This window comes from Thunnus maccoyii, chromosome 15 (genome assembly GCF_910596095.1).
Source record: "Thunnus maccoyii chromosome 15, fThuMac1.1, whole genome shotgun sequence".
Classification (NCBI taxonomy): Eukaryota; Metazoa; Chordata; class Actinopteri; order Scombriformes; family Scombridae; genus Thunnus; species Thunnus maccoyii.
In genome coordinates this window covers 20,104,499-20,119,824 of record NC_056547.1, presented here as the reverse complement: position 1 = coordinate 20,119,824, position 15,326 = coordinate 20,104,499, and the positions used below count along the sequence as shown (strand labels likewise).

The window sequence follows — 15,326 nt, the reverse complement described above, 5'->3', positions numbered from 1 at the left end:
AATAGCTTGAAATTCTTATTTGTTTTTACTTTTCTCTATTTTCACAAAAATACAGTTTTTTATTATTAACATCTGCTGATTTTTGTATTTTTTGTTACCTCAAGATGACTACATCTTTATTGTTCTTTAGCATTTGATCAAATTAACACCACATGTTCATGCAGCACAAACGTCTGATGAAAGTGGGTGTTTTCACGTAGTCACATGAATATTTGCAGACTTTGTCACACATTGCAGTTATATTGCATGGCCATGCTTTAGCATGTTGCTTTGTGTCTGGTATAGGGGAACTTTCCTCCTGGCTGTTGTTGTTTGCTGTTTTCAGCACCTTGATTGATTAGTGACACTGTGATTTGTGTTGAGAAATTTCCCATTTTAACAGCCCAAAAGCAATCCATTTCTTCAATATCTTGTTTTCTAAAAGAACAAAGAAACAGGATTTGTTTTGCCTTAAGTTTTCACACTTGTAATTTTACATTAGATTACGTTTATTGCAAAATCAAGTGTAGGATTTATTGAATCTGGAATAGACACTTTCAGATGGAAAAGTTTCTGTAAATTCTTGCAACAAATAAAACTGTTATTTTCCTCATGTGAATATTGATGTAACGTAAAAGTGTTGGAGATTATATCAACTTATTGATTTTGGTTAATAATTTCTGTTGAGTAATTCAAATTATTTGATGTTCGAATTAACAGGGCTTTTGAATCAGCAACTTTTTAAAATGTTATGGCAGAGTAATTAACTTTTCCGCTGTCTGTGGATTGTCACTTGTTTATATGTAACAGTTTTATAAATTGGTGCTGAAATATTTTTTTTGGAACAAATTAGCAAACACTTAAACAACAATTAAAATACGTTTCTGGCTTAGTAAAGAACTGTTTCTTTATAATTATCAGGTAAAAAAAAAAAAACCCACCAAACACCAAATTTCTTTTAGATGCAAATAGATAAATGCACTAACTTCTACAAATGCCATTTTCAGAAATCATATTCCACTGAGTAAGATGAAGAACTTAAGATAAGCCCAAAGTAAAATGAAAAAAAAGCTTTTTTAGTACCATTATATCATCAAGAACTCTGACTGATCAGCATGATTGAATAGCAAACAGTTGTTAATGTTTATTATACCCTATGGACCCTTGTGTTTACAGCTTAGACATGAACAACTCACATGTGGGGAAGTTTAGCCTGTAGTCCCCACAGGTCCTGCTGTCCTCAAAACACACAGAATACAACATGTAGTTGTTGATTAACCTTCAGGCATTGTCCAGTAGTTTAGGTGTGTATCCTCACAGCTTTTTTCTGATCTCAATTACATGATGTCAGAGCTACAGGTTGCACCTTGTCTACTTTGGGTGTGTTTGGTTCATGAAAATATTTTCTTGTAAAAGTATATGATGGATTTCATTCATAACAGACAGGTTTATTGTATGTAGAATCAGAATGTATACCATGTGTCTGGCCCCGAAGATGAAACATTGATTTTACTCATCTATTTTTGTGAAGTAGAAGATGTAGACTGTTTCCTCCCAATAATATGAAGCAATCTACCTATTCTGTCCCCTACTGGTCAACCTATCAGTAAATGCCCCCTGCAATGACATATATGGCAGGGTAATTTAAGTTAAAAATAAAATGTATATCACAACCTTGCATCTAGCCATAAAATCTAGTGAGTTATCTGCATTTTGTTCAATCTGCGCACCTTTTCTCTACAATTGAAACTGCTAAGAAGTGGCTGTACCAGACATTGGATCAAGGGACACTACCTAAAATTGTATGGTTTACTTGTTTTATTAGCTAAAACTCTACAGGAAAGAATGCTAATAATTTAAGTTCACTTAATGTAAAAACCAGAGGTTAAAATGAACACAAAACATACACACAATAGACATCAGGGTATATGGCTTGGACTGTTGGATCCTCATTGAGAAAGACCTCATACTTTGACCCTCCTGTCCCACTAGCTAGTGGTTACCTTGGAACCTGAAGAATTATCTTTGAGTCGGTGTGAATGAATGCATAACTCTGAGGGGCCCCATGACATGTCAGCAGTGATTATTAACCCCATTTGAATGGAGTGCTTTATTATTGGGGCTAAGGTCTACAGATAAAGAGCCCTCCATTCCCTCAGGTTTGCTTTTGTGATTAGCCACTCAGTCTCAAGATCTTGTTTGCTCTCAAGCTGTATCAATCCAGTATCTTAACCTCCATCTCTCGGGGGCAAAAACTGATCATTTTGCCTTGATGCAATCTGCCAGTTTTTGTTAAATGCAGGAAAATGTGACTGTATGAAGAACAAACTTGGCCCTGTTCTGTCATCGTTTCATAATGTAAAGCACATTTGTTTATGTTTAAAATAGGGGAAATGTTCTAGTAATGTCACTGTTGAGGTGATGTACATCATAGTCACATGGTACCGAAGTCATTTTAATGTGCATCATGGTATTGAATTTTTTTAACAAAGCACAAGCTCTTTCATTGTAACTTCTTATGTATATTGAGAAATTCAATGTAATTACAGAATTCGCTGCAGTATAATATGTTTTCTAACTTGTAAACTTTACATCTTATGTAATAAACACCACCCAATAAAAGCTTTTTTTCCCATGTTTCCACTGGCGTAGCTTGAATGAGAGAAAACTAAACTTTTGGAGAATATAATGTGGTTTTTAAATGTGGCTCCAGATCAACTTTTCAATTTGTGTGAACATGAACTTATCATGCACATCATCTTGGCGCTGGTCTTTGTCTATGAAATTCTCCTAGCTTATTTTTCCCACCTCACCCACTCAAACTTCTTAACTCCCACCTAGACAACTAAAGCTCAACTTCAATTTCATGCACATTAAGTCAGAAAACCACGTTACAAACTTTGGAGTTTTCATATATTTGTATTTCCATACAAAGAAACAACAATAAAAAACATAATAGAGAGCAAATGCCAGTAGGTTGGCTGAAGAGTGCTACTTCACGAATGCAGGTATCAAAAAAAAAAAAAAAAAACCAAACAGGTGCTCTTTGGATCCAAGGACATATCATGAGACCAACAAAAAGTTAGACTTGTACTTTCCTTTGAAATCAATAAGTCATAATAAAAAAATAAATTAATTTAAAAAATACCAAGGCACACTACTTTGCAAAACTTAAAAAGCCTTTAATAAATGGCTGACATATATAGTTGTTAAGCCCATTTATTAAAGGCTTTTTAACTTTTGTAAAGCAGTGTGCCTTGGTTTTTTTTTTTGGTTGACTTATTGATCACAAAGCAAAGTACAAGTCTAACCACTCTCTTTTATTGGTCTCACGATAAAAAAAACCAAAAAACAATACATGATAAAACTCTCTGGAGAAACTCAAAGCAGGACTTCCTCAACTTAAAAAAAGAAAAGTTATTCATAATGTGAGCAGAGACCCCAACCACCGATTGCTGGTAGCACTTCATTTTACAGCCACATTTACCTGCTACTTACCAGTAGGCCCAGTTAGTTCCAAGTAGCATTGAGATTTAAGTTATATTCAACTAATACATATGCAAACTTTATTGTTTGAGTTACCTCTTAATACATGTGGGAAAACTGTCACTATTCTCAACTAAAACCCAGTTTTCCTTCCCCATTTATGACAAGAACTCTTTTAACAGAAATGAAAGTAATAGACCAAAAACACAGCTCATTATCCATCATTTAAAAGAAAAAAAAAAAAAAAGGAATCACTGCTACAGAAAATGAAGAGGGAAGGAAGGATGCAAGTCTAAGAATGACACAACAGTAACCAACAGTTGTTGAGTTCTTTGCTCACACCAGACATGGACACGTAAAAACGCCTAAAAATTAAGACATCTATTGCATGTAAACAAGAACTATCTCAAACTTAAAAGAGTTCTGTTGATATAGACATGCTAGTTCAAATTGTCCCCTCTGAAACACCTTGATGAATCACACACCACCAATTATTGGAGGGAAGCTGAATGTTGTAAAAAGCAACTTAGTATCGCCCTGCGAAAAGAAAATAGGAAATATATATTAGCACATGTAAAGGTCAGTGCATTACTAATAAAATTCTAGCAGCTTTCACCAGTGATTACAGTACAGGAATCTGTTTAAATATGCATACAAAGAGCAGTCTGACTTCATGTCTAAATAATGACACAATAATTAAGCAAGTACTGTATGCTTCACACTTACGTGGGCTGTAGGAGCGAGACCGTGAGCGAGACCTGTATCGACTGTAGTAGGGTGATGGAGAGCGCTTGCGACTGCAAGGAGACAAAGAAAAATTTTAAATGTTCTCCCACGTAATAGTGCAACACTGGCTTTGTACTCACAAATTATTACTCACCTATACCTATAGTCATACTCGTCATATCTGTCGTAGCGGTCATAGCCACGATCATAATAGGAGTCTCTCCCCCTCCTGCTGCTGCCGCCGCCACCGCCGCCGCCGCCGCCACCACCACCATTGCTGTTGAAATAAGAATATAAAAAGGCCATGACTTCCAGGAATCTTATCTCTTGAGAAACATGGAACCATGTCAAAACAGATAGAAATTGTTAAATTTTAACAATGTGTTTCAAGAAAAGATGCACAATTAGATATACAACAGTGATATGAGAGAGCGCTGACCTCAGAACAATACACCTTGCATACCATTTCTCTACTCCTGACTATTCAAATGTACAGTCACATGCAACTATGTGATGTATATCTGCTGCCACATACTAGGTAAAGAGAACTTGACATTAGTGTTGATCTTACTGAGTTGGACGGCCCATATATATTCCTGGTGTGGGGGTATGGGGACGTTTGGTAATGGAATAATCCACTCTGATGCGTCTCCCGTCCAGCTCCATGCCGTTGGCTCGCTCCATTGCCTAGGGAACACAAGAGGGATGAGGAGACATAGATGTTATCATATTATTGCAAGCTCTTTGGTAAAAATTATTAAATTCACAAAAGACCACCTACAGTACATTACACATAGTAACCCATTTCTAGGGATGCATGGCTCTAAGATGAGGTAATTTGTGGCAAGGCAGACACCTAGTGGTGAACTCAGGTAATCACACCTAAATAAAGACCAAACACTATCAGAGAGGAAGAGACCTTTGAACCTGCATGTACTGCAAATATAAAAAAGTGCTAAGCAGGCAACAATAATTGCAAAGACTATGCTTAACACTTTATACTAATACTCTTCACTCCTGGTTCTCACCAGCAGCCATGCAGCAGCCCTCTTATTCTAGCCATCTAATCATGCGATATTTTACACTTTGGACGACAGATGAATCAAATTAACTATAGTACCAGTCAAAAGTTAGGACACAACTTCCCATTTACTTGAATGAGAAAGTGTGTCTAAACTTGGCACTGACTGGTACTGTGCATAAAAACACAGAAAACAAATGACTCTCCAGGACCAGGCCTGAAGATCATTGGCTATCTGATGAGTAAATAAAACCACAAACATTTCCCATACCTCTTTAGAATCCTCAAGTCTCTCAAAGTAAACAAAGGCAAAGCCTCGGGAGCGACCTGTGCGCTGGTCGTACACCACATTGACCCCGGCCAGAGGACCATAGCGCGAAAACACCTCCCTCAGGTCACGCTCTGTGGTGTACAGGCTCAAGCCAAACACCCCCAAACATGTACTGGGGTCAGGGTTCGCCTGGAAGGGTCAACAACAGAGAGTCAGAGGCGATGATGTGGTTTACCGCATCTCCCCATCTAATGTTTTGCATACTAAATCCAGTGAATGGATTTTGTATGCAAAGCATTAGATGCTTCTTCATCCACAGGCAACATTTTACATGTTTAATGCACTGGTTACATTTCCAAAACACAAATATAGAAAACAACAAGGCACCAGGAAAATATATTCATATATAAAAAATATATAATGTATATATATAATTATATAATAACATAGAAAATATATAATTACATACTACTAAAAAAAGGTAAAAGATCTATATAGAAGTTAACAATGGCTACAAGAACTTTTCCCTCCAAGCATCTTCAAATGAACCAGACCATCAGAAAATGCTCAGTGGGTAAATTATGACAGCTTTAATAACCCCTTAAACAGCTTTCAAAAAGATGCCCCTGGGAGACTTATACATAGTACAAAACCATTTCATTTGCCTCCCACTTGCTTTGAAAACCACACCTAATTCCTCTTTTCCACACGAACCTTTTACAGCAGTAGTGTACTACAAACATCATTGAGCTTACACAAACTGTAGTAAAAATGTTTCATTCATTGTATGACGTTCCACACCAAATGGTGGATCATGAAAATGTATTCACTTTATCCTTTATTAACTTTAATGATTTATTTTTTTACTACCTGTTGCAATATATTACTAAACATCAGTATTTCCAGGTGTAAAATAAAGATTTTCAAACATTTGTGACTTTTCATTTATACCCCAACAGTAGGTTTATTAAAGGCTTTCAAAAAGGTTCCCCATAAAAATATTATTGTCATAAGATCAATTTTAGAAGTGTATTAACTTCAGTGGTATGTTTAATATACCAATTTCATATATTTATATTTGCAGGTTCATGTCATGATTGTCTGATACTGCATATTATAAGTAAAATACATGAGAACTGCATACACACATGCACTTACTGAAATCATCCACATATTATATTGGTCCAATATAATTACGATAATACAAAAATATTAGCCTTGATATTAGTTCATGTTTTTGCCAAGTACTGATAACCTGACTTATACCCACTTTGCACCAGTGTTTCCACCAATGTTTACCTTGATAAAGGATTTATACTACAAGTGCAGTCAATTTATTGATAAATGTCATCAATTCAAACAGGTCCATCTTTATACGTGCCAGGTAGTGAATGTCCTTTTTCACCAAGCAACCTATTTTGCAAATACAGGTGTGACCCTGATTGCAAATATGTGTTTGACCCAATTTCAAGGTAGGTCATCCATGCATGCAGCTGGACAAGGGTCTTGGTATAAAGTGGTAGGATATATTGTGCACTCCTGCCCAATTTTTCAAGCAATGGTGTATTGAGGAAAAGTTTAAAAAAAACAAAAAAAACAACACTTTAACTTGACAGATGGCCCATCCAATGAGCACTGCAGTGATGGTTGTTTTTATTGCAAACCAGCCACATATCTGAATATAACATGATCTATTTCATTTCCACTGGGTTTCATGTCCCCCTTTATCCCTGATCTAGTATTACACTCAGGGAATCCCCCTTTGACCCACACACAAACATTACATTGCTCTTTCCCAAAATATGTCAGAAGGTCCACATACCCTAATATCAGCATCACCGCTATGACTGCATGCTTCTTTTGTGAAGTCATGGCTCTGTTGATATAATGAAAGGAGGGGAGGGTGAAACAAAGGGGTTATTAAATGTCATGTCAAAGTGGTTTCCCACAGCATTCATCACAATCATATCAAAAATTACTTCCTCACAAATAGAAAATACAAATTAGCTTCCTCTTGATTTTAAACTAAGTGTCAACTTAATCATAAAATACTTGTAAATGTTTGTAATAATACAACTCAAATCCATATGCGAGACCGTTCAGTTTGTTTAACACATCCAAGTTATTTTGTTTGCTATGGCCAAATATATCTAAATGAAAAGATAAAAAAGTGCTGACACTGTAAGATGTTAAATGGAAAACAGTTTTGGGGAGATCAAAATGTCATGACTAACATGATATAAATGTGTGTGAGCATACACAAGGTGTCTTTTGGCTCTCCATCTATGGCCTACTGTACATTGCCCTATCTTCAGATCTCTTCACACTCACCCTGCTGCCAGTGTGACGGCGGCGGTTCGACATCGGGGAGGTGCTCTGGCTCCTCCTGCGCCGGTATTCAGGACTGTAGGAACGAGAGCGAGACTTCCTTCGGTGGGAATATGACCGAGAGCGTGAGCGGCTACAGCGCCGGTTTGAGTGCCGCCTAGAACGAGACCTGAATAGGAGGCGGTAGAAGAGGAGAGAAGAAAACAAAAACCCTGTAACCTAGTGACATATTTCAGCCTGTAATGAGCATTTTTTTGTTTGCAATATGATCACAATATAACAAAAGGTAATTGTAAAAACGGCAACATACCTTGATTTTGACCGAGAGTGGGATCTGGACTCAGAGCGTTTGGATGCTCGGGATGGGCTCGGGGAGCCGGACCTGCTCTCCGACTTGACCCGAGCTGGACTCCCTCGATCCGATTTAGATGGGGAGCGAGACCCCTATTGCCACAGCAGCATGTTAACAACTTTCTCATGGACAAATAAATGTATTTCTTACACAGAAAAAAACAGTCAAGCACAGAGTAATGACATGTGGTAAGTAAGTTGCACATAAACCTGTCTAAAATCTACAGCTTATGTACTGTGGAGGAAAGGGTTAGTAAACTTATCATCTCAATTAATAAATCTTTGGTTTACAATAAGATATAATATTAACCATATACAACAGTGTACATGACAGGTCTATTTCCATGTCCACCTGGGCCATCAAGGGAAAAAATAAAACATGCATTTTCATGTTACAAAAAGAGAGCAAGGTAAAGAAAAGACATTTGTGACACAAGCAGTATATTTACTTAACCTAGGGACACATTCATTCTTCCAGATTCTTTACACGCTACTCCCTTCTCTCGGGATTTCTATCCTTCTTCATTCTTCTTTTTTCAGTTTTCTCATTTTCTGATTCCAGGTCTGTTTTTCCTCTCTTCACCCAAACTGAAACCAGTTTTCATTTTAGCCATTACACTGCAAGCGCTTCTATCTGACACCAATCTTCCGTCACATTTTCCTCCCTTTCCACTTCTATGTTCTGCTCTGTAAATGTTTTCATTAGCCTTCTTTTATCTTGACAATTTTCTTCATCATTCTTGGATAAAACTCTTCAAATCCTTCACGATCAATAACCTTAATGAAAAAAGAACATTCAATAAAATTAAGATCATAGGTTTATGAAAAGGAAAATATCTTTAATAGAAAAAAGATAATAAAACACTGAATGCAGTAGTTACATGGTTGCTAAAAATAAGTATTTCAAAATGAGCACAACAATTTAAGTTAAAATGGTAACAAGTAAAGAGCTTAGACACATGTAGCTTTTCTTAATCAGAGCGTGAAAGTAGAGAAGGAAGAGTGGCTTAGTACTAATTACATTTCATATCAAACAAAAAGAAAAACTCGGGTTTCCAACGTGCATCAATGACTGTAGATAGCTTGTAATATAATTCATAAGCGAATCTGCCAGCTGCAGTAAAATGAACTGGGAATGCAAAATTATGACAACTTGCAAATACCGAGGTCTAACCCTGGTGGTGTTTTAAGCTAGCGGTAATTAGCTTGCTAGCAGAGCGCTGACCGTCCATGTGGAAAAAAAATGTATATATACACTTTAATACACAAGTATTGTTGGCTTAAGGCAAAACCAATAAAAATGGCCGCCTCTCTAAAAGGTAACGATACCGCCAACAACACATGAAACTTCAACGATAAACAATTTATTTAGCGGTTCGTGTTCCCTGTCGGGCAGCCACACGGGAGAGAGAGAGAAAGGAAGAAAAGGGGAGATATTCGATATAATTCAGTGTCACTGCTTACCCGTCCTTCATAGTTTCCGTCCTCAATGTCACTCATTTTTCAGTACAGCTAATACAACCAAAGTATTATAACAGAAATAACTTAGCACCGTGGTTTAACACAATGTTTTATTCTGCTCGGTTGCTAACTAGAAGATGGCGCGTGAAGTGGCTGCTATGTTTATGTACTGCAGGGTCTGACGTCATCTCCCGTCTCGTCTCCTACGCCCCCTTCATGCGAGTGAACGTCTCGTAACCTCGCTGTAAGCTAGTGGAGTAGAGCTAGAAAATAACATGCAATTACTCAAGTACAAGTACCTCAAAATTGTACTTAAGTGTTTGGGTAAATTGTTACTTTCCAGCACTGCCCATGACAAGACAAGGTTTAGCTTGTACGTAATGTCAAGTACCTCAGGGTTTTTTTGCAGCGGGGTCAGTAAAACTTTATGAGCTGAAAATCCAACCATGCGCACACCCACACACCTTACTTAAGGTCTCATGGAGGGTGCCCTCTCTGAGAACCACTGGCTGAATGTTTGGATAGAAGCAAGTAAAACTGGATTTATTGATTTGTGAGTCATCTCATATCACAACTAAAACTATCTTCATCTCCTGAATGGCACTTTTGATCACATTTAATTTACAGGAAATACATAGAGGATCTGGTATAAAAAAGAATTCAAATGGGAGGGACACTCATTTTTTCCATGGGGGCATTTTATTGGTAAAGTTATCTCACCTTTCTACTTAAACATTATGAAATAAAGTACATGTAGGGTATCACTCAATAAAGACACAATCAAACCACAGTTTAATAATTCAGTCTAGCGGCTCTAACATACAGTTTAGTTTGTAATGTGAGCAACATTTTGAAGCAGAGTAAAAGGGCAATTATGACTACTAGTATGTTTTCTTCAAATGACAAATGTTCTTCCTCATATTTTATTATTCCATAAAGCACATTGCTTTTTTTTATCTCACAAAATCCCCAAGTTGTACTGATGAAAGTATTGCCCACCTTTGTTGCTGAGGAATGAGTATTCCAGAGCTTGATGTCCGCCTCCCTAAAATATCCCCTAATGTCCAAGTTGGATTAGCCCAGTATTTTTAGAAAATCTCTATAGAGTCACAGTGCAACATGAACCCTGAACATGTGTAAGCAGCAGGTCAGTCATCTTAACAGCACCACAGGGCTAAATACCGACCTCGCAGTACATTCAATCCATTCTACATCTGAACTGAAACAACTCCCAAAGCAAGATAAAGGAACTAAAGCATTGGATTTCGACTGAGACAAAGCACACACACACCCATGTTTACAGTGGCAATTAAGCTTCATCCCATCACATTCTGCACGTACATCAAATTGTCTCGTAGCAACAGTCAATACACATTTGTCCTTCAGATGGAGTGCAAATAACATTCTTTGGATTATTTTTCTTACAGGTTATACTGTTTAATCATCCTTAAAATCACTAAATGTGTTATCTAAGAGGAGAATCTTCTTCATATAGTATTTAGCAACTGCACCAGCTAAAAACCCAGACGCAGCGATTCCTAACTATCATGAATGAACTGTTAAGTCCAGCATGTGGATATGAAGCAGTATTGTAAATTTGTATACAATGTACACAGGGGAGCGCTTTAAGCCATTTCTACGATAAAGCATATCAGATTCTGTGTCTGTTTCTAGTGTTTATACCTTTTTGCAGTCACAAGATCCAGATATGACATTATAAAAAATGCTAAAATTTAAGTCAAATAAAATCAGCAATGGAAATATATAAAACTGCGCTAGGTAGTCCTGGTAAAAAAAAATAAATATCAGCATAGGACATAACATAAAGAAGTCCTTCTTCTTCCCACCAAACATTTCTGAGACGCATCACACATATAAAGTTTCTGGATGTCCATATGTCTCCCTATTGCTTTTCATTAGTCTGATGTAGTTACATCAGTGATAAATGCTGGAAAAGTGTGATGTGCTAAAAAAAAAATTTCAATACATCTATAAAACTATGCTCCTTGATGTTGCCGAGGCCTATTAGGGATGTGTGGGTGAAAGCGCAAAGTCCCTGGGTGGCTGCCAGGTGTGTCCTGTTTCGGAGCTTTCTGGAGGGCAGCGGGAGCAGAAGCAAGGACACCCCCTGCTGTATGGGAGGTGTTAGTGGAGGAGGCGTTGACCACCAGTTCAATTTTGCCCTCCAGTTTGACCAGCCTTGTCAGAATGTCGTCCAGTAACACAGCAATAGTCCTCTTCAGATCAGCTGTTTGTGTGTATGTGAAAAGGGAAGGGAAAGAAAGAAGGAAAACCAGAGAAAGTCAATTAATTCTTGAGTATGCTTTTCCACAACTGTGTAGCAGGTAATGTTCATACAGAAGTAAACAAATATTTTAATGTGCAGAAAATACAGTAGTAACCACATGTATTGCCCAGAATTCCTGAATTCTTCTAAAATGATTACCGTAACCAGCCATGGAGGTTCCTTGTGGTCCACCAGGTGCATTCTGGTTCTCCTCTGTCAAGACCTTGACATATCGCCGACTGAGCTCCAGGATCTCCTCACGTAGCTCAGCGCTGCTCCGATGGCGAGGCTGCTGCACAGTATAGCGCAGCAGCATGAGTCCCCACACCAGGCCGAATAGCAGCAGCAGCACACTCAGCTTCTGGGACATGTTCCTGCGCAGGAGTGTGCCCAGCATGGTAGTGGGGATGGCAAAGGGGAGGGGAGCTGGAGACGCCTGGTAGTGGCTGAGATCTTGTCTTGGATGTGAAGATATAAATAATTTGATAGAGTGATAATAACTTGATTCCTGTAGGACAAATTCTCTTTTCTGTCGTCCGTATCCAGAGAGGCCAGAGGTCAAAGTCTACCACACAGCATTCCTAGAGCTGGTGTGGATTTTGTGCTTTGCTCAAGTGAATTCTGGCAAGACATGCGTTGAAGAGGTGGTGAGAAGGCGTTGAGCAACAGCAGAAGCAAGGAAATGGAAACAGAAGGAAGTTGACGCCCACAGGTGCCGAAAGTCAGGGGTTTTTGGAGAGGTACTTCGGTTGCCAGATGTCTAGCTCCAAATCACCGATGCAGACCAGGTGTTCAGGCAGGGTGTCAGCAGACATTGTTGACAACTCAGACGAGTACGGCTCTATAGAGAGATAGAAAAAAGGAAAAAAGCAACAGGAAGGAAATACAGAAACCACACACGTTAAAGCACAACATAGTCATTGAAAACAACTCAACAAACATGATTTCAGTTTCTTTTTTGTATGATGTTTGAAAATTTTCTGTGCTGTGCTGTGCTGTAATGCCATGAATTGGGGGGAAAAAAAATCTGAAATTTTGCATACCATCGACCCCTTACAGTTTCACTTCCGTGGTCCCTCAGGCTCAGAGGCCTGCTGAGCATTGTGGTTTTACCAGAATGACTGTGAGGATTTCTGGGTGGATAAATGCACAAACCTGTATGAATGTGCTGGATAAAGAACAAAATTCACCTCATCATTATTGGCAAAGAGGTGGTGGCTACATCAAAGTGGCTTCCTAGACTGTTTAACTCTGGGTCAGGGTACACAATAGCCCACTCAACAAATCTTTTTCAACCCTCTTAGCCCAGAAACCTGATTACCAGTTTAGATTTCATGGGACCCACTTTGCAGCTCCAGATAGGAGACACAGCAACAGACAGAAGCACAGAGGGCATTCAGTTTCTAATCCCACTCTCACAATGGTTATCGGACTGACAAATAGCTTGTGAGTGGACTGTGCACATGCAGGGGAAATTAGGTGATTATTTTTCAATTTTCACAACTTTGTCACCGGGTTCATTCTCTGCACTTTCTCTGTGGGTGTGTCACTTCCTATTGGGGTCAGAGAGGGGACACTGACTGAGGGAATAAATTATGAAAAGAAAGGTAACAGAATCCGTTTAACGATGCTTACACACACACACACACGCACACACACACACGCACACGCACACACACACACACGCACACACATGCACGCCCTTCCTATGACCTGGGCACATGTATCACTAGATACATAATGTACAGAGATAATGCGTACAGATAATCTCTAGATTTATGACAAGGAAACAGAAAGCAAGGTGCAACGACTTAATGAAGTAACAGTTGAATGCATCCAGGAAGCAAAGCAAACATGCATTTGCATTGACCCACATAAGAAGAAAGCTCTACCACCCACTTTTTGGGTGGTGCAGTGTTTAGCTTCTAGTCTTAAACAGCAGCTGAAAAATGTCTCTCACAATAAGATTATAGGAGTCATGTCAACTTCATTTATGAAGCCATTTTTAAATAATGAATGAATCAAAGAAAAACAGCCAAACCTGACAAAATCAGAAATACTTGCTCACAGACACCACACATGATACACAGAGACTTTATGCACAGTCAAGAATGCTCATGTGATAGGTGCTATGTTTACAGATGAGGTTGAGCCATTCCAGTCCTGCGGCAGAAAAAGAAAACATTCAGGCTGATTTTTTTGTACTCTCCATATGGCAAACAACAGCTCATTTCCATCTTAATTAGGCATAGGGTTGACATCCAGAAGATTTTTGGTATTCAAATCAGTCCCCGCTATGATGGCAGGGTATTCACCAGGCCTGGTCATTGTTCTTTGGAAAAGGCGCACCATTTAAGCCACGGTTTCAGACAATGAATGTTCCACTTGTTTAGAGGACTGTTTAAATATTGTGTACCTGATGAGATGGTTGACAGTGATAGGGCACATAGTATCCCTCAAAATGCCTAATCTAGAGGTTAAATATTGACCACAACAGCTGTCACACGTGATCCAACAGCTGGTGGTCTCACCCATAGACTTAATCAGATGACTTGAAGAGCATGAACTAAACACTGAAAGTTCAATATTGTCATGGTGGAGGAGGTAAAAGATATGAAGATTTTGGTGCTGTGTACGGTAACATTTGGGCGCCTACAGCAAACATACAAAGTCCTGATAGTAAACCACATAATTGCAACTTGGTAAACATGTGATTGTAATTGCACAATGTCAGTTATACAAATACATGAAAAGAAAACTAACCAACACCCCGCTGGCAAAGGATGACAAATTAGGGATACTTCGGTTTAGTTTCAAGACTTTTTATTACCTGCATCATATTTCTAAATAAATGTTATCAGCTGCTCATAGTTCAGCAGAGAGAGAGAGCTGCACAGAAGGAAAGCTCTGTTGAAACTGTCTCCAACTCCACTAACAGTTAGCTCGACATGTTAGCCCCGGCAACGCTCAAACTTGTCAGTCAATAGATAAGATAAGTTAGTGCGAAATTCTCTCAGCAATTGTGGTAAATCCCGACCCAAACTGACAATTTACCCGAATGTGTTGTCTGAGAAGCTATTTTCTGGTTGAAACGGAAATTACCAGGTTCCAGGGAAGCAGGGACAAGGCGTCCGAGAGCTCCAGCTGCTACCTCTGGCTGACACTGAATGATGCTTGTTGTTTGGCAACCCTGGTCTGTCGTTGCTGACGCTGGGGAAAATATCTTAGGCAGGTCGCTGTCTCCGTTTAAAAGTTAGCCGCCTAGCTCGATACTGAGCTGCCTGTCCACTCTGGTATCCATTTGGTTTCTACTGCTACAGTCTCAGAAACGGTGTGGTCTGGTCTATGCAGGCTAAAGTCGACAGCTACAATTACAAGCATGCAACTGTGCTGCCTGTCATGGTTCCCCTGAACGA

The 15,326-nt window shown here is 38.8% G+C and overlaps 2 protein-coding genes across 4 annotated transcripts; both read right to left on the bottom strand.

Annotated features, from left to right (window-relative positions):
* Positions 1-2,873: 2,873 nt before the first annotated feature.
* On the bottom strand, positions 2,874-9,827 carry tra2a (transformer 2 alpha homolog). Its single transcript, XM_042435180.1, has 9 exons — positions 9,627-9,827; positions 8,122-8,255; positions 7,815-7,980; positions 7,306-7,359; positions 5,484-5,672; positions 4,763-4,878; positions 4,346-4,468; positions 4,192-4,262; positions 2,874-4,002 (listed from the first exon to the last, which is right to left on the bottom strand). The coding sequence occupies exons 1-9, from the start codon at positions 9,660-9,662 to the stop codon at positions 3,992-3,994; spliced, it is 900 nt and encodes a 299-aa protein (XP_042291114.1). The 5' UTR covers positions 9,663-9,827; the 3' UTR covers positions 2,874-3,991.
* Positions 9,828-10,508: 681 nt separating this feature from the next.
* Positions 10,509-15,314, bottom strand: ccdc126 (coiled-coil domain containing 126). 3 transcript variants are annotated; one of them, XM_042435185.1, is made up of 5 exons: positions 15,013-15,314; positions 13,952-14,073; positions 12,954-13,043; positions 12,070-12,751; positions 10,509-11,871 (listed from the first exon to the last, which is right to left on the bottom strand). In XM_042435185.1, exons 4-5 carry the CDS (start codon positions 12,305-12,307, stop codon positions 11,621-11,623), a joined length of 489 nt encoding a protein of 162 aa, XP_042291119.1. In that variant the 5' UTR covers positions 12,308-12,751; positions 12,954-13,043; positions 13,952-14,073; positions 15,013-15,314; the 3' UTR covers positions 10,509-11,620. The 3 variants fall into 3 exon arrangements, with proteins under 3 accessions (XP_042291119.1, XP_042291118.1, XP_042291117.1); XM_042435184.1 differs by lacking the exon at positions 13,952-14,073; XM_042435183.1 differs by lacking the exons at positions 12,954-13,043; positions 13,952-14,073.
* Positions 15,315-15,326: the final 12 nt, after the last annotated feature.